The sequence below is a fragment of the Gorilla gorilla genome, chromosome 1 (genome assembly GCF_029281585.2).
Source record: "Gorilla gorilla gorilla isolate KB3781 chromosome 1, NHGRI_mGorGor1-v2.1_pri, whole genome shotgun sequence".
NCBI classification, from domain to species: Eukaryota; Metazoa; Chordata; class Mammalia; order Primates; family Hominidae; genus Gorilla; species Gorilla gorilla.
In genome coordinates this window covers 154,938,629-154,961,744 of record NC_073224.2, presented here as the reverse complement: position 1 = coordinate 154,961,744, position 23,116 = coordinate 154,938,629, and the positions used below count along the sequence as shown (strand labels likewise).

Below are 23,116 nucleotides of genomic sequence, written 5' to 3'. Positions count from 1 at the left end.
AAGAAACAATTCATTCTGAAAATTCTTACATTCTGGAAAAATACATTACCATTAGTGCAAATCTGACACTAACAATAGCATGATTAGGAAAAAAATTACCTTAGCTTGGATTTCCATTTTTAGAATTGATCCAATGATTGTCAATATGTCACTAATAATAATCATAATGTACCATCCATTGACAAATTCCATTTGATCAGAAACAGAAACTTCCTTCTTATAATGGAGGAGGAAAAAATTGACAAACTCCTTTAGGGAAAAGAGGGGAGACACAGTGAATGTCTCTGTCAATCAAAATGTCAGTAGCATTCCTAGAAAGCAACGTTCCCTACCTGCTGAAGCTGAAGTCCTCTAATCACAGATCTAATGCAGAGGATTAATGAAACCAAGCAAGTCAGAATGACAAAGGCATCAAAGATCATCATGTAATGAGTGTTCTTCTGAACTGAAAGCAAAGAGGATTACATAGTGCTTATGTGGTGGGACATTAATATGGTGACATCTTCTTTTTAGGATCATTTAAATAATTCAAGCATTCTTTCTGGTAAGACAACAAAGAAGCCCTGATAAACGGTCTTCCAATTAGTATTTGAAGAAGGGCAAAAGTCCCTCTTTTAAAAAATCACAACTGAGGCTGGGTGTGGTGGCTCATGCCTGTAATCCCAGCACTTTGGGAGGCCGAGGCAGGCAGATCACAAGGTCAGGAGATCAAGACCATCCTGGCCAATGCGGTGAAACCCTGTCTCTACTAAAAATACAAAAAAATTAGCCGGGCATGGTGGCGGGCGCCTGTAGTCCCAGCTACTTGGGAGGCTGAGGCAGCAGAATGGCGTGGACCTGGAAGGTGGAGTTTACAGTGAGCCAAGATCATGCCACTGTACTCCAGGCTGAGCGACAGAGCGAGACTCCATCTCAAAAAAAAAAAAAAAAGAAAAATCACCACAACTATCATCCCAAGATCTTTAATTATAAGCCTGTAGTCTTTTGTTCTTAATACAATTACCTCCCTGCATATTCTTTTTTTTTTTTCCTCAGCCTCCCTCGTAGCTGGAACTATAGGTATGCCACCATACCGGGCTAATTTTTAATTTTTTTGTAGAGACAGGGTTTCACTTTGTTGCCATGGTTGGTCTTGAACTCCTGGTCTCAAGTGATCCTCTCACCTTAGCCTCCCAAAGTGCTGAGATTACAGACATGAGCCACCATGCCCAGGCCCATCTCCCTGCATATTCTATTAAAATATACTTATCTAGGTATAAAATATTTATTATGCATTCACTATGTGTCAGGCATTTTTCTAGATGTTAGGATACAGTGGTGAACAAGATAGACAAGGCCCTTGATCTGTGGAACTTCTATTCTACTACAAAGAAGTAAACAAACACATAACAAAATACTTTCAGATAGGAGTAAGTAATAGAAAGAAGATAAATCACAATAGCTAACATGTATTGAGCACATTTCTTGCCAAACATTAGCTCTAAACACTTTATACGTGTTAACCTATTTGATCTTCACAGCAACTCCAATGAGGTAAGCATGGTTATCCCCACTTTGCAGGCGAGAAACCTGAAGCACAGAGAGGTCACATGATTTCCCCACAGTTGGAGGGCTAGTCAGTGGAAGAGTTGGGGGAAAATCTGTGCAGTTTGTTTCCAGTGTCCATCACTCTATGTCAGTGGTTCTTGGCATTTTTTGGGAGCTTGTTAGAGATGCACATTCTCAGGTCCTACTCCAGACCCACTGAATCAGAAACTGGGTTTCTGCAAGCCCTCCAGGTGATGCTAAAGTTTGAGACCTACTGCTCTATATGAGGGAGGTTAGTGTCGGGCAATGTGGAAGCAGAGAGGTTGATTTATATTGCATAGTAAAGGAAGGCCTCACTGAGGGAGCAGGGGGTTTTAGCTGAAACCTGAGTGGTAAGAAAGAGCCACCCTTATGGAGATTTTGGAGAATCGAAAGTGCGAAGTCCTGGCCACCATGCGTGGAGCCAATGGAGAGAGGTGGGCAGAGGTGTCAGCCATTGTACACTGCCACAGAGCTTGTCTCTATTTAACAAGTTAGACTGCTCTCTGCTGACAAAAAAAAGAAAGTACTTAAGACTAGCTCTGTGATGAAGCATCCCATTAGTAGCTGCCAAGGAGCATAATTACTACATAAATGTCTAAATTGACTTTAGAGAAACTTACAAATTAAGAAACAAACATTTGAGAGAATGCCTAGGTGCCAGACACTTGTGTATGCTCTCATTTTCCTCATTCTCGTGTTTGTGGAGAATGATTATAAAGTATACAGATGACAAAACAGGCTTATGTTTCAAATGTGACTCAAGAGCCTCTTATATTTGAAGTTACCTATTAGTGAAAAAAATACTATCATGGCAAAATTTCATTTTATTTACTCTATCTCATTATTACGTCTGAACTTGGCAAAATCAATTAGTAAGAAACTTTAGAACTGTGATTATCCAAGTATAGTCTGAGTAAGGACTATTTACACATTTCTAGGCCCCACCCCAGACCTACTGGCTTGCATACAGCTGGGGAAACTGCATCGTAGCAGGTACCCAGGATGATTCTTCTGCTGATTAGAATCTGAGAACTCCTCATCTAGTGACCATTAAGTCCAGTACGATGTACCATTATGTCACTTATGAGAGACTAGAAAATTAGATAAATTCTTTCCAGGCAATTCTCTCCAGTTCAGCTCCAAAATTCTTGACAGTATTTGGTCTACACCTGAATTTTTGTCCATATTTCTAAGAGTAGATCCTTTCCTCTTTCAGTACACTTTTAAATGGACTGAAGACAATCATAATATGTGGGATGCTGCAGGGTCACATCCTACCTGACTTGCCCCTGGCTTCTGAGCCTTAGTTTCTTCATCTGTAAAAATAAGGATTCTCCCTATCTTAAGGGCATTTAAAAATATTAAAATGAAGAAAACTAAGGTGGAAGTAGGTATACAGCATGCACTCGGTAAGTGTTGGTCTGGGAAGATGTATGTAGGGTTTTGGTGGCAGGGGACTGTGAGTACATTCTTGGTCAGGAGTGGGCAAGTGAGGGCACAAGGAGAGGAAGGCCATTTCAGTTATTAATGACTCACATATTGCCTGAAACATCAGAGTTGATCTACTTGTAGAGGTTTAGGGACTTGAAAATGGTCTAATCTTCTATTTGTTGTTCTAGATATCCACAGGGTGGTATTTTAATAACCATTTTACATTATTTAATAACCATTCTGAAAACTAGTAATGCGCATCACTTACTTGATCCAGATACATGCCAGTCTTTACATTCTCTGATGGAAATGTCATTATCTAAACTTATTTTAATTCTTCCACTATGGGCCTTGTTGTCAAATGTTATCTGTGAAGACAGGAAAACAGTCAAAAACATACTTATAGTTTTGGAGCCAAGAAACCTCTACACATTAATTAGGAAACAATTCTTTCAAGGGGACAGGAGACCCAGATTCTCAATTCTGATCTGTTGCTAACTCTGTTCAACCATGGGAAGTTCTCTTCATTTCTCTGTGAAATGAGAACGATGAACTAGATCTTCTACAGGGACCCTGTAGTCTCTAAAACATTATATGTCTAGGGCAGCATTTCCACTCCAAAGAACTTATATAACAAGAGCACTTCCTCTTGCTCTCTGTTCTAAGTACCTCCAGATACCTTCTTCATGTGAGCAAGAACTGGTACAACTGTGCTTTCTCCCAAATTCCGGCAGGACCTCAGTTAGGGGTAGATTTTTAGTGCTGCTATAATTCTTACTAATACAAAGGCTCATTATTTCTGCTTTGAGACATTTCAAGTGGAGCTTTTTTGATTTTTATTCTGGGCCTAGATTTCTTAGTCATGTTGGCACTACATGTATTATAAAGGGTTTGGTGACAGGGAGTCAACAGTCACATCTTGCTTCAAGAATAACCACTTCAGGACACCAGGGGCCAAGCAGGACAAAGCTAGGCCAGAACACCTTCCATAGTTTTCCTACTGTCTTCCTTATGCAAGGACAGGGAAGGCAAGGCAAGAAAATCAGTCCGTTTCATTTCTGCCTCTTCTCTTTCTCTCAAGTCCTGAACAAAAAAAGTTCTTTGAAAACTTTGTCATTTAAATAAATTGTATTGAAGCTTCTCCATATGGGGTAATCAGAAACACTTCAAATATAAGATTTCAAATGACTTTTAAAAGTTCAACCACTGTATTTCTCCTCATGAGGGATTGTAAGCTTCTTTCTTTGACAAGCAACTGAGGGCATAGTCAGTGTCTGCCCATATCCCTAACGGCTGCAAGACCCAGCCTATGGCCTCGTGCAAGGAGGACGCTCAGTGTTACTTGATTGAGTCAGAAGTCCTTGCCACGGAGAAGCCATGCTTTTCCTACACAAAGGGCCTCCAACTTGTACAAATAATAGGTGCTCACTAAATATCTATTGAGTAAAAAAACTGGGACTTAATGTCAATAACATCTCAGTAAACTGAATCCCAAAGAAAGAAGAAAAATAATGGATGGGATTAGAAAACATTAGATAGCACAGAAGAAAAAACAGTGAATTTGAAAATATAGCAACAGAAAATATCCAAAATGAAACACACTGAAAAAAACTGAGACATAAAACAAACAGATCATTACTGAACTATGGGACAACTCCAAGTAACCAAATACAGACGTTTTTGTCTCTGAATCTCTGAAAAGGTGGGGGGAAGTGACAAATATATTTTAAGAAAATCATGCTGAATAAATATCAAATATAATGACAACTATAAACCTACAGATCCAAGATGCTCAATGAACCTTAAACACAGGAAACATTAAGAAAACACCATCAAAGCATTTCACAATCAAATTGTTTAAAGTAAGAGATAAAGGAAAAATTTAAAAGCCAACAGATGGGAAATAACATCCCATAGATAAGAACAAAGATAAAGATGACAGCAGATTTCTCATTAGAAATAATGCAAGCTAGAAGCAACATCTTTAAAGTGCTAAAGAAAAAAACAGTCAACCTACAATTCTATAGCCAAGGAAACTACCTTTAGTAGAGGAAGGCTTGGAATAGAATAATGGTTACCAGAGGCTAGAAAGGGTATTGGGGAGGCGTGGGGGATAAATAAGAGTTCGTTAATAGGTATAGAGATACAGTGAGGGCCGGGCACGGTGGCTCATGCCTGTAATTCCAGCACTTTGGGAGGCCGAGGTGGGTGGATCACGAGGTCAAGAGATCGAGACCATCCTGGCCAACATGGTAAAACCCCATCTCTACTAAAAATACAAAAACTAGCTGGGCGTGGTAACGTGTGCCTGTAGTCCCAGCTACTCTGGAGGCTGAGGCAGGAAAATCGTTTGAACCCGGGAGGCAGAGGTTGCAGTGAGCCAAGATCACACCACTGCACTCCAGCCTGGCAACGGAGCAAGAATCCATCTCAAAAAAAAAAAAAAATACAGTGAGATGGGAGAAATAAGATCTAGTGTTTAGTAGCACAATATGGCAACTATAGTTAATAATTTATTTTATATTTCAATATAAATAAAGGAGTAGATTTAGAATATTCCCAACATAAAGAAGTGGTAAATACTTGAGGTGGTGAATGTTGTCCCAATTACCCTTATTTCATCATTACACACTGAATGCTGGCATCAAAATATCACCTGTACCCCATAAATATGTATTCGTAAAATTTTTATTTAAAAGATGCTAATAAGAACTTTAAAAAGGAAGGCAAAATACTTTTTTAAACATACAAAAGCTGAAAGTGCAGACCTGCACTGTAAGAAATGTTACAGGAAGCCCTTCAGTCAGAAGGAAAATAATACCAGATACAAACTGGGAGCTACACACAGAATGAAGCACACTGGAAATGGTAGCTACATGGGCAAATATAAAAATGTTTTTATTATTATTTAAATCACCTTAAAAGATAATTGACTGTTTAAAGAAAAAATAGGCTGGGCACGGTGACTCACGCCTGTAATCCCAGCACTTTGGGAGGCTAAGGCGGGTGGATCACGAAGTCAGAAGATCAAGACCATCCTGGCTAACGCGGTGAAACCCCGTCTCTACTAAAAAAAATACAAAAAATTAGCCGGGCGTGGTGGCAGACGCCTGTAGTCCCAGCTACTCGGGAGGCTGAGGCAGGAGAATGGCGTGAACCTGGAAGGCGGAGCTTGCAGTGAGCTGAGATTGCGCCACTGCACTCCAGCCTAGGTGACAGAGCGAGACTCTGTCTCAAAAAAAAAATAGAAAGAAAAAGAAAGAAAGAAAGAAAGAAAAATTAATAACATATGTTGTGGGTTTATAACACATGTAGAAATACATTATATGGCCACAATAGCACGAGGGCCAAGATGGGAGAAATGGAAGTACATTGTCGTAAGGTTCTTACACTGTATGCAGTGGTATAACTTGAAGGTAGACTGTAATAAGTTAAAGATGTATACTACAAACCCCAAACATGGAAACATCCATGGTGAGGACACAAGTAACAAGAACCCTTGGCAGTAACCTTTAGCTGACAGCCAGCCATAGATTGTTGAGAGCCAACCACACAGAACCTAAAAACACCTGTTCCTTTTGGGTTTGAAAATCTATACCAGGCACTGTTTGTGGTACTGGAAACAGTAGTGAACAAAACAAGGTCCCTGCTTTTCTAGAACTTATACAGAGGTGCAGAAGACATAACTAACAAGTAAACTTGTTATTATAGCAAAATAGAGCTAGATGTATCAATGCTTCCCTTATGCACATTCAAGTGAAAACATCCTATATTTTTTTATCACACCATAATCCAAGGATATGAAACATTACCAGATAAAACAATTTTTCTCCAGACTGGAACCAAATTCAGCCTGGCCCACACTTACAGTCAGAGTAAAGTCATAACAGTCAGGGAGTTCTTGATGACGAACTGTCTGCAGATTAATGGCTTTCAGTTTAAACTGAAGCTCCACTGTTAGGAGTCTAGAAAACAGAGGTGATTTTAGTTCTGTGGCAATATATATGTGCAAACGTAGGTTACACTCCTGTCTGCTCCCCTCACCTGTGGAAGTCCAGTGTTAAGTTCAGTTTATTTTCTGCTGGTGTCCCAATGTGAAAAGGTTCATCTGGCTCCACAAAGAAACACTCTGCCGTAGAAAGGAACAAAAACATGATACGGTACTTAAAATAATCAATAAGACTGCATTTTGAAAGGCTGATACATTTAAGACCAGTTATTCAGATTCTATTATTTTTCTGAATTAAAATTTTAAAAGCTAAATAAACATTGATACCACATGGTTACCGTGACTCATTTGTTTTTAAGACCTAAGTGGCTACATTTCTGGAGTGGATGGAGGCTAGACAAAGATCTGAACTCTATTTCATTAATGTTATATAAATGCTGTCTTCGTTTTTAAGCCTAAACTTTGAGTCCCTCCCCCTTTTTGTATCCTAAGCATAGGATTTGAAGCACTTGCAGTAATTACAGTAATATTTTCTAAGCAGTTTGAGGGATCTATTTTTAAAATATTATGCACTAACAATGTTTCTTCAATAGACATCCCACACACACACCAAAAAAGGAAGACAGCATTTTAGAAAGTTTTCCCTTTCGGTACTGTTATCAGTATTATCTCTAGAAAAAAAAATACTAGTGGTTGTTGTTAAAAGTATTTCAATACTTATTTTTTAACTCAATGACCTAAGCTAATATTTTAGGCATAACTGCAAATAGAACTTTGCTAAGAAGAATACGCCATGCTATTCCATGTTCTGATTTTCATTCCTCCCCTTCAATCTGCCCTGAAAGATGCATGATAGTGAAGTGGTATTGGGGCAGGAGAGTTTTATATACACCAAGAGTTTGCAAGCATAATGTTTTACAAACATTATATCTATCTATTAATACTTCACTGGCATGTCCTGCACAAGAGATGGTGGAATACGATAGCTAAGAACACAAACAGCCTGAGCCCAATTTCAGCACTGCCTCTTCTAGCTCCATCTTTGGCAGATCATTTAACTCTCTGAGCCATACTTTAGTCTTCTATAAAAGGGGATAATAATAATCCTTGACTTGCTGGGTTTCCTTGAGGATTCTTGAGTTATAGTAAAGGGCTCAGAACAGTACCTGACACATAATAACTTGTATATCATTCTTACTATGTCCTAATATCACAGACCAAATCAATGTTTTCAAAGATGAAATTACTAATTTTAAATATAAATTGAGGTGTTAAAAATTGAGGTTCTAGGTTATAGAAGAACATCACCAGTTTCAATTTCTGGATCGATGTCAAAGGTATCATTTCCAGGGTAGATGTTTCCTCGCTTGTAGAAGTGCTGACAGATTGCCATAGCAGATTGCTTGGTACCTTTGTTCTCATAAGCATGATTCCCAACGGAGACATTGTATAGCTGCAAGTACTTCAATCAAAATGAGAAACAGAAAATGGGAATGCCAGCCAGGGCAGGAGTGAAGCCATAACTCCCCTCCCTCCCCACCTCTGATCCTGGCAGGTTCCCTTGGGATAGAGACATTCACTTTGATAAACAGGGTAAGTGACTTGCTGCTGTGCACTAGGAAGGCAAAGGGCACTCACAAATTAGAGTTCTAGATTCAAGCCTCATTTCTGTGACAAACTTTCTGACCTTCTAGTTCCTGATCTGTAAAATTAAAGTCTGAAGCCACATAATCTTTGCATTTCTTTCCTCCCTTAAAGAATTATGTTTAATTCAGGTGATATTCAATGTAAATACATATTTATCTTTAAACTATCTCCTGTAAGGTCAGAGTTCTACTTTAACACTGTAGTATAAGAAGTGGGATACAATTATTATAGGCTAGCCAGCAAAACCTTTTTTAAAGAAAGTATTGGTTTAACCTTTATTTTTGCAAGATTATAATTTAATCACCTTTATACCAATATTGCCTATCTTAGTGGGTCCTCTATATTTAAAAAAATTACTTTTACAAGTAAGAATCTTATGGTGCCTTGGAATAACTGTCATCTTAAATTCTTAATGGATGTCTGCAGACATGTTTCCAAAACAAAGTGTTTTTGGAGCAATATGTCTGGTACAGTTGGTCATTCTGTCACTCTTGAAATGAACAACTTTGTGTGATCGACACATAGAAAATAATTCTGCTAAAAGGTATGAGTGAAGCATGCTATGACAAATGAAGAAAATAATTTCTAATATGGGATGGATTTTGAGTTGGACCTTGTCAAGGTCACTAATGAGCAGTGTATTACCAAATCTGATGCCTAGTTCTCAGTCCTCCTATAACTTGACATCTCCATGGTATTTGATGCAGTTGAATGCTCCTCCTACATGGAATACTTTCTTTACTTGACTTCTGGGACACTGATTGTTTCTTCTCGGTCTCCTCTGCTGAAATCCTCCCACTGCCAACCTCTATATTTTGGCCTATCTTTGGGTTCAGGCCATGACCTCTATCCACATTCTCTCCACAGCTGACTTCAACCAGTCCCATATTTCAAATACCACCTCTATGCTGACAGCTTCCAAATTTGCATCTCCAGCTCTGACCTTTCCACTGAATACCACACATGGATGACAATCTGCCTACATGATGCCTATGGTGTCTAAGAGGAATCTCTAGTAAATGTGCAAACAGAAACACCTGCTTCTTCCACAGTAATTCCCTTCTCAATAAATTATTCTGTAAGTCAGTCAGTTGTTCAGGCCAAAACTTAGGAAAGATCCTTTTGTCAATTCCTCTTATACTCCACTTCCAGTCCATCTGAAAGTCATGCATGACTTTCAAATTATCTCTGCAAAAGAATCACTTAAAAATCTGAGCCTCTTCACCACAAATAGGACTGTATCTCATCACCTTCACTGATATGGCCTTAGTTCAAACCACCATCCTCTCTCCCCTGGAAAAATTAAGCCTCTGCCTCTCCAATCCTCCCTCTCACCTTAGTCTAGTCTCCATCTAGAACTCATAGGATTGCTATAAAGAGTGAATGAATTCATGCATGGACAGCTCTTAGAACAGTGATATCCAAAATACACCTGCTCAAGACTCTTGTTTTTACTGTTCTTCCTATCTGGAAGGTTCTTCCTTGAGATAGACATAGGCTGCATGCCCTCTCTTTAGTCTGCTGTCTGCTTACATGTCACCTTGTCAGAGAGACCTTCTCCAACCACCTCCAGTTATTCACTTTGCTGGCTTTGTTTTGTATTTCGCAGTACTTAATAACAAACTGACAGATGATGCTCTTCTATACTTATTTACTACCTGGCTCTTCCAATGAGAATATGACCTCCTTGACTTTATTTGTTCACTGCAGTACCCTTGCACACACAAAAAGTGCCTGATACATAATAGATACTATTTTTGTTTGTTTTTGTTTTTGAGAGGGAGCCTCGCTCTGTCACCCAGGCTGGAGTGCAGTGGCATGATCTCAGCTCACTGCAACCTCTGCCTCCTGGGTTCAAGCAATTCTCCTGCCTCAGCCTCCTGAGTAGCTGGGAGTACAGGCTCATGCTACCACACCCGGCTAATTTTTTTGTAGAAGTAGAGACAGGGTTTCACCATGTTAGCCAGGAAGGTCTCGATCTCCTGACCTCGTGATCTGCCCGCCTCGACCTCCCAAAGTGCTGGGATTACAGGCGTGAGCCACCGTACCCAACCAAGAGATACTATTTAATAAATATTTGAGTGAATACATGTTAGATTTTGCTTATGTATATTATCATTGTCTCTCCCTTATCAAAAGCCCTTCCATGGCTTCCTGTCTCTCTCAGAATAAAATTCAAGGCTCCTTTCCATGTCCTGAGAGACCTGGCCCCCAGCTCCTCTGGCCCTAACTCTGCCCCCTCATACTTGCCTCCCTCGCATTTTCTCAAACATACCAAACGCTTTCCAGCTTCAGGGCCTTCTGTTGCCATGCCTTCAGCTTGAAATATTCTCCCCAAGATTTCAAGTCTTCAGAAAGGCATTTTCTGACCACTCTGAGACTACTGTTATTGCCTTATGCTAGTTTATTTTTCTTCATAGCACTTATCATTACCCTAAACCAAAAGATTTTAGTTAAACTTGTTTAAAATCTATCTCCCCCACTAGAATGCAAGTTCCACAGGACAGGGAATTTATCAATTCACTGCTCTAACACCAGCCCTGCAGGCACACAGTAGGTGCTCAAATATTTGTCAGATTAATGGTGAGGTGAAAAATTATAATAATGCGATGGAGCTCTTCATTACTAGAGCTAATCTGTGCACAGTGAGTTGGTAAACTGTTAGGATAAGATAGGTGATTATGGCACCAAGCTTTCTGTTAGCATTAGGATTGGGAAAGTGAGCCAGAAATCTATGGTAACAGAAGCAAGCTTCCTAAGCTAGTAAACAACATTATGCTTGGCATATAGGGATAAAGTAGAATAATGCTGGAGATACTCAGTTTTGAGATTTTTGTTTTCCATTTAAGGTACCCAGTAGACCAGTGTGCCTAGAACATATGATGTGTAATGGGAGGTAAACTGGGAAAGGCAAGCAGGGGTCACGAAGCGCAGTCATAGCTGTGATGGGGCCCTACAACTCTCCCAGAGTCCAGGTGTAATTGTAGGGCAGTCACCACAGGAATCACCTAAAGGTCTGAACCTCCTGACCACAGAATCTTGTGTCTTAAACCTTTTAAGTTCTTGAACTGTGAAAGATCTGAGACCCACGGCTGCAGGTACCTGTTCACATTATACCTACATACACCACATAGTTACATTATATAATATATACATTAACTATATACGCTATAGCCAGACTTCCTTGAGCTCTTCATATGGCTCTTTGTGCAGGTCTGAGCATCTGGCAAGAACTGGGTAATCTAGGGAAGCAGCAGGGCTGTGTCCAGCTAGAGGGCAGCTCTAGAGCCCAAGACAGAGGGTTACGGGACAGAAATGTGGTATGAGATGATGGTTGGAACTAACTGGTGGAACTAACAATGGTGAGACGGCACAGAGCAGCCAAGTGGCTGAGGCCCTGGAGGAGCTTTAATTAGTCTGGGCATCCGTCCCTCCTGGTCTCTGCAGCTCTGCCTTGAGAGAAGGAGTTTTCAGTCAGATTCATGGGTCCCAGGTCAGCCTTTGAGTGGTAATATAAAAACACATTAAATGTCCTTAGCTAAATGCTGTGGCACCAAAAGCAAGAGGTGGTAGGGCAGGGGGGTAGGAAAGAAAGGAAGCCATCCAGAAACAGGAATTTATAAACTATGTTTGAGCTGCAAGAATAAATGATTCCCGGAAGACCCTGAGGCCTTTCAACCTAAGCCAGAAGACCAGAAGGAAGAAACAGCCTAGGGAGTGGGCGGGAGGAGAATATGAAGCTGCTCTTGGATGGGCAGTTCTGAGGTGCTTGTGAGGTAGGTGTCTGGCAGTGTGGGCAACTGCTTGGGAGTCCCTTAATCATAGTGATGGCTGAGGCTGGGTAGTGGAGGTCATTTCTGTAGGAAAACGACCAAGCTTTGAGGACTGCTCAAATTTAAGAGGCAGATGAAAGAAAAGGAGCCAATAAAGCTGACCCAAAAATTATTGAAGAAATAAGAGGAAAGCCAGGAGACAGCCTAAAAAGAAAATAAGTAGGTCTCTCACATTCAAATATAGAAACATATATAATAAACAGTAGTGCTGTTATAATCACAGTATTGGATCAGAATGAGCCCTGGAGATTATCCAGTAGGATGACATCTTGGGGCTAAACCCTTGGGGATAACTAATAGTCATGGATATGCTTCTAAGAACTGAGATGCCACTGTCCTATTTGTCAGTTCCTCTCAGTAACAATCACCTCAACTATTAAGTAAAGAAACGCTTTCTTCACAGAAAACAAAGATCCTTCCTGTTTTAATAATAATTTACATTTTGGCCAGGTGCAGTGGCTCACACCTGTAATCCCAGCACTTTGGGAGGCCAAGGCGGGCAGATCACTTGAGGTTAGGAGTTCAAGACCAGTCTGGCTAATATGGCGAAACCCTGCTTCTACTAAAAATACAAAAAAAAATTAGCTGGGGGTAGTGACAGGAGCCTGTAATCCCAGCTACTCAGGAGGCTGAGGTGGGAGAATTGCTTGAGCGCAGGAGGCAGAGGTTGCAGTGAGCCAAGATTGCGCCACTGCACTTCAGCCTGGGTGACACGGTGAGACCCTGTCTCAAAAATAAAAAATAAAATAAAAAATAAAAAATATTAATTCACATTTTTTCTATTCATTTCTCAGAAGCCTGAAAGAGAACTGACCTCATTAACACTCAAAACCCTACTTATTCATAAAAATTTTGATCAAGACACTTTTTATCTTCAGCTAAAAGTACCTACTGGTGCTTAGAAAAACAGTAAATCATCTTAGAAAACAGTAGGGAATCAACAGTAGGGAGTCATACATGGAATGTATGTGTCCCTCCAAAGTTCTTATGTTGGAAATTAAACCCCAATATGATAGTCTTAAGAGGTGGAGTCTTTAGGAGGTCAACAATCATGAATAGGTCTACTGGCCTTATAAAAGGCTGGGAGAAATTAGCCAGGCCATTTTGTCCTTCTGCCTTCCATCATGTAAGAATACAGCAAGAAGGTGCAAGCCCTTACCAGTGGTAAGGTAAGTGATCTTGGACTTCCCCGGCTCCGGAATTATTAGGCAGAAATTTCTGTTGTTTGTCTGTTATCTAGTCTCAGGTATTTTGTTGCAGCAGAAGGAACAGACCAAGACAACTAGAATAAAGCAGGTACATGCATTTCCAGAAGGAATGTGGAAATCTGAAACAGCAGAATGGCCTAAGTGCCAAATACTACATTTTGAAGACTGAGTCTAGGTCTACGAATAAAGGTTAAGATGATTTATAAGGAATTTAATGCACTTTGGGAGGCTGAGGTGGGAGGATCACTTGAGGCCAGGAGTTTGAGCAACCTGGGCAACATAGGGAGACCCTGTCTCTATATAAAAAAATTTTTTTTAATTAGCCAAGCATGGTGGTGCATGCCTGTGGCCCCAGCTGCTTGGGAGGCTAAGGTGGGAAGATCACTTGTGCCCAGCAGGTTGAGTCTGCAGAGAGCTGTGACTGCACCACTGCACTGCAGCCTGGGTGACAGAGTGAGATCCTGTCTCAAAAAAAAAAAAAAAATTTAATGAACTGTTTACCTCTCACCTCTATCCCACTCCCTGCCATCCCTCGAAAAACACCAAACTACCAGTTTAGATCAGACTAGCTTTAGAGAAACGTAATATACTTAAAATTCTAAAAACGGAGTATCTCCATCATTATGCCTTTTTCCCCCTACAAGCTGTAGGACATAGTTCTGTTGAACAGTTTATGTAACTTATTTCTATTACTTTAGATTTCTGGCTCATTTTCCCAACCCCAGTGCTAACAGAAAGACTTCATGCCATAAATATGTATTTTATCCTAGCAGTTTACATCTTACTGTGCATAGACTGTCTCTAGAAAATGAATAGCCCTGATTATACGATAATAATTTTCTGAAGAAAAATTGTAATAATTTTGAAATGTGTCCTTCAAACTAACCCAGTCTGGGAATGCTGACTTCAAGGACGCTTTCAATGACACCTAGAGATTTAAAAATTTGGGGTCTTGAGAAAGTATTATTTATGGCAAAAATACATATTACAAACTCAGAATAAAATACAGTATTCATCTATATGAAAAACAAGCTTGTTTTTTGTTTGGCAGTTAGTCAATGTCACAATAAAATCATGGTCATGTATGACATAAAGGCCTTACTTTCAAGTGAATTTTTAGGTCTTGGTTGCTGTACAAACTATGAAAAGTTAATATTCTCATTATTTGTTAAGAGGCCCTGAAAGTATACTTTCAGCTCTGAGGACTTAATGACTACTTATACCCAGGGTCATAGTTAGTAATTTCAATCTTTGAGACTCCCATGCCAAGCCCTAACTCTGATTCTTTTAATTAAATCTTCAAAGTTTCTGCCTTTCTGTTACTAAACAAAAGCTTTTCTCAACTTCTGGTTTTATAAAAATTTGTTGACAATATTTTTAAAAAATTAAAAATAATTTTGTATGTGTCATTTCCAAGCAGAAATGTTCACCCTTCTCCACTTGAATGTCAGTTTCTATTATGTACATTGCCACCATTTTTCCAGTCTGTTCTTTTTCCCAAGTAAATAATGCACACACTTGATTTACCTGGTTTACTGCGAAGATTAACTGATCATACACGTCACTTTGTGTGTACACTGCATATGTGTCATCCATTCGGTCCATATATCCTTTTAGGAAAAGGTGTTTGAATGCTATAGTATTCTCTTCCTTGAAAGCTACCACCATCTGGTTACTTAGCCCAAATAAGACCAGCTTAAAAGAAAAAAAAGAAAAGGTAAGAGGGTGGAAAATGTGGGCAGAAAAAGCAGAGCAGAAGGTACAGGGGCTTGAACAACAAATAGAAGAGTTTAAAATGAATTCTCTGGGACATCAAGAAGGTTTTACAGCAGGTGGATAATAAATTAAGAAAGTCCAAGTCCTATGACCAAACTATATTCCTAGGTCTAATCACCAAAACCATGACAGTAAGACCAAAAATAGAAAATATCCTTTCAACTCATGTTTAAATTAAAGTATATTAACATAATGTGTCCTTAATAGTCATGCAGGATTGACCTCAGCATTTTACGTGAAACTCAGTTGTTGACACACACAAAAGGTTTCACTGCACTGTTGCCATATTAACCTAAGGCCTTTCAATTATACCTAAAAGCTTACTATACAGCAGGGCGTGGTGGTTCACGCCTGTAATCCCAGCACTTTGGGAGGCCAAGGCAGGTGGATTACCTTAGGTCAGGAGTTTGAGACCAGCCTGACCAACATGGTGAAACCCCATCTCTACTACAAATAAAAAAGTTAGCCAGGCATGGTGGCACATGCCTGTAATCCCAGCTACTCAGGAGGCTGAGGCAGGAGAATTGCTTGAACCCGGGAGGTTGCTATCAGCTGAGATTGTGCCATTGTACTCCAGCCTGGGCAACAAGAGCGAAACTACGTCTCAAAAAAAAAAAAAAAATTGGGAGATATACCTAATGCCAGATGACGAGTTAGTGGGTGCAGCGCACCAGCATGGCACATGTATACATATGTAACTAACCTGCACAATGTGCACATGTACCCTAAAACTTAAAGTATAATAAAAAAAAAAAAGAAAAAGAAAAAGAAAAAAAAAGCTTACCATACTCTAAGTCTCTCTTTTGTCTTCTCTTCCCTCTCATCCAAACCTCTCTCTCTCTCACACACACACAAATGCACACACAGCACACACAGGCACACACACACACACCACATGCTGTACATGCTGTAAATTGAGAAACTACACCCTTACTTAAATCCCAGAGTGAGGTAGAGTATATTTTATATGGAAGGCGGGAACAATGTTGAGCACCTATGTGCCATACACTATTCCAGGAACTTTCCTCATACTAATCCTGCAGTGTATTCCTAATACACCAATTTTAGAGATGAGGCTCAGAGAAGTTACATAGTTTTTTCAAGTCACATCACTAGCCAGTGTTGATATAGTGAAAATTGAAACCCATGTCTGACACACTAAATCTAGGTTCTATCCACCCTGTCATGCTACACAAAGTAATCCAGGGTTTGATCAGAAAAAATACAGCAGACAAATCTTTTCCCCTCTCCCTTCCACATATGATATATGGTCTGCACCCCACACATATCATCACTCTGCACCTAACTCTCATTTCTGCAGAGCTTCTTTAATTGTCCTCAATAAGATGACATCTTGATATTCTAGGGATTTTGCATCTGTTGAAGCTGATGACCAAACAGCCCCAAAGAATTCCCAAAGATATTCTTACCAGTCATTCAAATACATGAGTACCTCTCCTGTGTCAGCAGTGAGCTAGGGACTGAGGATACAATGAGAAGACAATTGGTCCCTGCCCTCAAAGGTTTAGTGGCAGACAGGAATAACAATGGCTGAGAGAAAACTGCTGTAATTCAGAGAGTAAGCCAGGTAGTGGGAAAAGAGAAATTTTTAGTAGGGTGTCTATCATTGTAAACATCTTTCTTTTGCTGCTGCAGACACAAAATCTCCAATTTAACAGAAGGACCACCTCGTTTTCCCTGAGATAATCTGTCACCATTTGCTCACTTCATTTGCTCAATTACAAAGCTGTCTTTATCTAATATTTGTTTGATTGCTCTGATATAAATTAAGGAAACATCACAATTAAGAAACCCTCAGTTCCTTTTAAAAACTTACCTAAACACCTTTTACATGCTTATTACTAGCAGCCTTAATATCTTAAACCATTGTTCAGTTTTCCCTTGACCACCTTAGTAAACATAGGAAGGTAGATGAGCTCCCTAAAAATTAAGAAGTAATTACGAACATAAATCTTAGAGAAAATAAATCTGAGTTTGAATATCAGTTCTACTCTTCTAGTTTCCTGACTATGACAGGGTCCTTTTCCTTACCAAGCCCCTCATTGTTCTCCTCTGTGAAATGAGGATACCACTACCTACCCTCCAACTTGTTTTAAGAATTGAGTATGGGCCGGGCACGGTAGCTCACGCCTGTAATCCCAGCACTTTGGGAGGCCTAGGTGGATGGATCACCTGAGGTCAGGAGTTCAAGAGCAGCCTGGCCAACATGGTGAAACCCCATCTCCACTGAAAATACAAAAATTAGCCGGGCATGGTGGTGTGTGCCTGTAATCCCAGCTATTGAGGAGGCTGAGGCAGGAGAATCGCTTGAACCCGGGAGGCGGAGGTTGCAGTGAGCTGAGATGGCGCCACTGTACTCTAGCCTGGGTGACAGAGTGGTACTCCATCTCAAAAAAAAAAAAGAATTGAACATGATGACATCTATAAAATGTTTAGCCTGGTACACAGCAAACACTCAAGTGGTACCTATTATTATTCTAAGTAGAAAATATTCATGTTCAGTTGATACAGGCTTTTCTCCTTTATAAGAAACAATAAACTTTTCACTATTGAGACACACCATATTATCACTCAGAAGTTAAGAATTTCAATTTCAACTTGCCAAATATTTGGCTGAGAATTGAACATCCATTTTCAGGGTAATATAATAGAGAGAATGCCTGCCTTCAAAGTCTTGATATTGCCACTGACTAGCCATGTGACTTTTTTTTTTTTTTGAGACAAGGTGTCACTCTGTCACCCAGGCTGGAGTGCAGTGGTGTGATCACCACACCTGGCTTATTTTTGTATGTTTTACAGAAACAGGTTTTCACCATGTTACCCAGGCTGGTCTGGAACTCTTGAGCTCAAGCAATCCACCCACCTCAGCATCCCAAAGTGCTGGAATTACAGGCATGAGCCACCCTGCCTGGCCAAGTCATGTGACTTTAAAAGAGCTCTATGAACATCAGTTTCCTCTTCTGTAAAATGAGCCAGTAAGAATGTTAGAATTAAATGAAATAATGTACTGGAACAGGGTAGTCACTAAATGTTTGTTTCCCTTGATACAACACCTAGCATTAGAAACAAGCAAGAATTCTACCAACTTCATATGATTGTAGAAATTGCCTTGGTTCCCTAACAATCATAAGTGTTTGTTCTCAATAAGCAGTTACAATTAGTAATATCCTGTTTTTTTTAATCTCTCCTTCAATACCAATTGTTTATTTACTTAGGCATTTTTCACCAACTTAGGAAGAGTAAGTAATAATAAAAATAAACCTATCACATCTATTTTTCTCACTAAAATCTGCTTCTATTTTGCCCTTTGCTTTTAGCAAGAGATAATTTCACCAACAGGAAAACATATTTTCATAAGAATAAATCACAACCAGTATATATTAAGAATCACAAAATATGGTTCCCCCTTTCCCCCCAAAAAATATTAAAAGCAGCCAAGGAAATGTGATTTAAAAGCTCCCTTTGAACTAAAAAGAGGTCCTGTGTTTCACTAGCTCCTGCCACTCCTCTTCTGTTAGTTAACTTCACATTCTTCCATTGCATGGTTCTCATGATCACAGGGTTGTGAGAATCTAAGAATTTGCCTGTAGCAGGAACCCTTTAAGTTTCTGAAGAGAGAAATTCCCAGGAAACTAACTAGGAAGGAAAAGAAAGTCCTAATGTTGGACAACACTAGTTTCCATGGCTTATTTAGAAACCAGCTGAACCTCTTCATTGGAAGCCAAATATTAGTTTTCTTTTCCTGAAAATTAATTAGATTATGTGACTAAAATTATAACTTAGCGAACGATAGAAGAAAAAAACTAAGAAAAAAGAAGACAAACTCACAAATGTTGAAGACAGAAGGGTCTAAGATTGTATGTTTTCTTATCTGTTACTCTTCAACAATTTGCATATAGTTAAAAGTTATTTAAAAAAAAACCACTGTCCATAGTTCTCTTTGTAATTAAAAGAGGCTTTCACCAAACTCATGATCTGAAATGCTTACCTGGATAGTCACCATTGCAATTTTTAGAATTTGTATGGCAAGTTTCCATGGTTTTCTACCTCGAGCCCAGAACTTCTCACAGGGATTCATGAAAAAAAATTTGAGTTTTCGCCTCATCTGGTCTTCTAATAGAAGCTCCTCAGATGGAGATGTTTGCTGGTTAAAATTGCAGCGATTTTCCTCTTCATGAGAGCTGCAGCTACTTACAAGTACCTCAGGATCTGCCATCTCTAGAGAAAAAAAAAACAACAACAACCAACATTTCCATTTAGTGAGTAAAGACACAAGTCCATATTCTTTAATATTGCAAGAAGCCCATACAGAAGTCCCGGTTTCAAATAAGCACCATTGCTCTAAACTGCATTTTAGATGTTTACAGAATCAGTTCCAATGTAGGATGTCACTTTTTTATTTGTTTTAATTACAAAGTGAATTTTCACCTAGTTCAAAGTTACCAAATTCAAGGGCTGCTCCCATTAGTAAAAGATTATATGTACATATATATAGGATGTATATGTTTTCTGCCTCACTCAGTATAGTTAGAGGATCAGAGACCTGAGGACCTGGGGGAAGGACTTCCGAGGGTAGGTCGGCCTTGAAGTTATATGAAAACTTTCATATATGTGGCTGTGGACACTTTTTCCTGGGAGGTAACTAAAACTTTCACAGATTATCAAAAAATGTTTAAAACCACCGAGTTAAAGATAGCAGGGTGTAGTGTAAAGAACAAGATTCAGTTTGGTTTCTAATCCTGGTTCCATGACTTGACATTTCTGCAATCTCAGGGAAATCACTTAGCCCTTCTGAGCCTCAGTTTCCTCTCCAGCAAAATGGGAATAACAACACCTACCCTTCTATGATTGTAGCCAGAATTAAATAGTTATGACTGTAGAGAGCATTAAATAAAACAGTAAACAAAGCCTTTGCATAGGGTCTAGCGCTAAGCAGACTCACCTACCTAACACCCACAGCAGACAGGGAGGCTTCCTAGAAAGCCAGTAAGGTTCTTAAGGGGCAGTATGAGCCTCAGGAAACATAACTGTTGTACAAAGGGGAAAATGGGACCTCAATTTAAGCCTAATTCCCAGTCTGTGGCATCGCTTGTAATGACTTTTTATTGAAGGCCTTATATTTATAGCATATTTTCAAAGTACTTCATATCTATTTGCGGGGGGGCAGGTACGTTTGAAAAGGGTTGGGTCGGGCTGGTTTTATTGTCTTCAGAATCAGTTTTTTCAAAGTGACGGAGAAGTCACTCTAGAGACTGGGATGGATCTTGGATTTTCCCTCAGACTAAGATTGATATTATACTATGGAAACCTGTTCAAAGTAAAATACCCCAAACAATGAGTAGCGTCCTTCCATACAGAATAGAAAGGCAGGCTTTATTTGACATTTTAATAATAACTTGTACTCAGCAATGAAGAAGGAAAATTGTAACCTGCATTCATACAATATCTTACAAGTCACTGGTTAGATACCATGCTACTTTCCAAGTCTAGAACCCCACTTTTGATTCCAATTCAAGCATTCTTAGCAAGCCCAACATCTCCGAACAATAGATACTGGCTATAAAGAATAGCATGGGGAAGGTTTTTAAACTCTTATTAATGAAAAGATTAATAAGGATACTGCTGGATGAATAAACCATAAAACATATTTACTGTATGGCAAATGCAGTACCTTCAAAATGAAATAATTATTATATAACTCATTAAAGTGTGGCTCCTGTGTGCGTGTTAAAATGCCTGTCAAAGCATAAATGCAGTAATTCTTAGGTAAAGGCATAAAGGAAAGAAAAAGTTATTAATAAACTAGGATTTTCACTTAACAGTTTTACTTCCTTCAAAAAGGCAGGATATTTTAACCAGCATTTAAGGAGACTTTATCTACAGGACTTAAAACGCAGATGATTTCATGTTGACCAAAGCTCGCATATGAACACCAACATAATGATGAAGCTGTTAATAAGCATGTTGGTGAGTTGTATATTGACACTAAGCGCTTTCCACTTTGATACAGGGAAAATTAAATTTTAAACAAACTAGCCACACACCATGTAACAGTAATCCACAGGAACAAAGAGAAAACAAGCCAACCAGCATATATTCAGCACATCACAACGAGTTGTCCCGGTAGACATTTCATTCACCAGGACCAGATGCTGACCTTGGAAAAGTCAGCTTTACCCAGTCTGAAAAGCCCTTCCGAGGGTGCACTTTTAAAAACTGCAAACTGTCGGGAACCCCAGCAGCTGAAGGAGGTATTCGCAGCCAGCCACCCTTGACATTCACCCGGAGCGCCGGCGCGGGAGGCAGGGTGGGCGAAGGACCCCATCAGGAGAGGCTACCCGACGAAGGGGCCATCCGGAGAGGCTACCGAAGTATCTATCAGGCATGCTCTTAGAAGGAGCAAACGGACACACACAGGTTACCTATTCCTGGCGGACAGAGGCTTGATTGGAGTAAGCTGTAGAAAATTGGAGAAAGCCCGGGAGTGTATAAATAGCAAAGGCCTCCCAGTTGGCGACAAAGTTATGCAACCTCGTTTTTTCAGAAGCGCTTTCCCACTTCACCAGACACAAAACTTCAGTCTCTCCAGTCTTTTTTCTTTTTTTTTCAAACAAACAAACAACAAGTGTTGACACTTTTGTCGGGTAGTGTGTGCGAGAAAGAGCCGCAGGGTTGCAGCGATGTCCCAGAGCGGTCGCTGCCATCCCTGGGCACTGCCGTTGAGCTCAGACGGCCGCAGCCCGGCTGGCGGCTGCTTTCAGCCAGCGCAGCGACCCGGGCCTGAGCCCCCACTTCCAGCCGCCCCCACCTCTAACAGGGGGACAGTCCGCCTTGAAAGGGGCCAGCCGAGCCGCGTCAAGGCCATCTGGAGCCCCGGCCGGCATCCAAGCCTTCCAGCCCAGGGGCTCCGGGCGGGGGTGGCTTCCAGCCCTCTGAGCCCTGGCCACAGGTGGGCGGCGGCCTGGAGGGGGACCGAGGAGCAGCAGAGCACCCCCACCCGCCCAGCCCTGGGCAGGCCCGGCAGGCGCGCACCTTCACTGACCTGCGGGCGGCTTGGGGGCGGCGCGGAACAGCTGCATCTCACGCCCAGCTCCAGCCCGCCTGCCCTCCATGGCGCCGACTGCCCGGCCCGGCCCTCCCGCGGCGTCCCCGACAGCTCGCTGCCTCCCGGCCTCCCCGGCCCTCCCTGTGCGCTGCGGGCGCCGTTCCCGCGACACCCGACGCCCCGGGGCGGCGCCCCGCGGGCTCACCTGGGGGACAGCGGGGAGCGGCCGCAGCTCCGGTGTCCGCGGCGAGGGCGCACGGCGAGTCAGCGAGCGGCTCCAGCAGCCTCGAGCCCCGCTCCGCCCAGAGTCAGACGGGAGGAGAGCGCCCCGTCCGCCGCCCGCGCATCCTCCCGCCCCCGCCGCTTTAACTCGTGACCCTACTCCCGGCTCGGGTTCCCGCCGCGCCCTCTCGGGGGCCGCTTTTCAGGAGCACAGGTGGGACGCAGGAGGCCGTCCGGAGGAAGCCGGCGTTGTGCCCGTTCCCTGCCACCCCCACCCTATCACTCCCTTCATTTTCTCCCTGAGCAACCCGCACCGCCCTGCTCGGGTTTGCCAGGTTTGCTCCGGAGCTGCCGCCGGCGCCGGGGGGCCACCCCCTCCTGGCCAAGGCCCCTCAGGTGGTTGCCGGGCTCCGCG

General features: G+C 41.2%; 1 protein-coding gene across 1 annotated transcript in view; it reads right to left on the bottom strand.

Moving 5' to 3' along the window:
* Positions 1-23,116, bottom strand: part of MCOLN3 (mucolipin TRP cation channel 3) — a 33,215-nt gene extending 10,099 nt beyond the window's left edge. The window contains exons 1-9 of the mRNA XM_055351545.2: positions 22,685-23,116; positions 19,423-19,652; positions 15,165-15,332; positions 8,258-8,411; positions 7,045-7,129; positions 6,869-6,965; positions 3,269-3,368; positions 333-445; positions 100-249 (exon numbers count right to left, since the gene is read on the bottom strand). Coding sequence (XP_055207520.1) covers positions 100-249; positions 333-445; positions 3,269-3,368; positions 6,869-6,965; positions 7,045-7,129; positions 8,258-8,411; positions 15,165-15,332; positions 19,423-19,650 — 1,095 coding nt within the window. The 5' untranslated portion in view covers positions 19,651-19,652; positions 22,685-23,116. The remainder of the gene's footprint in view (positions 1-99; positions 250-332; positions 446-3,268; positions 3,369-6,868; positions 6,966-7,044; positions 7,130-8,257; positions 8,412-15,164; positions 15,333-19,422; positions 19,653-22,684) is intronic.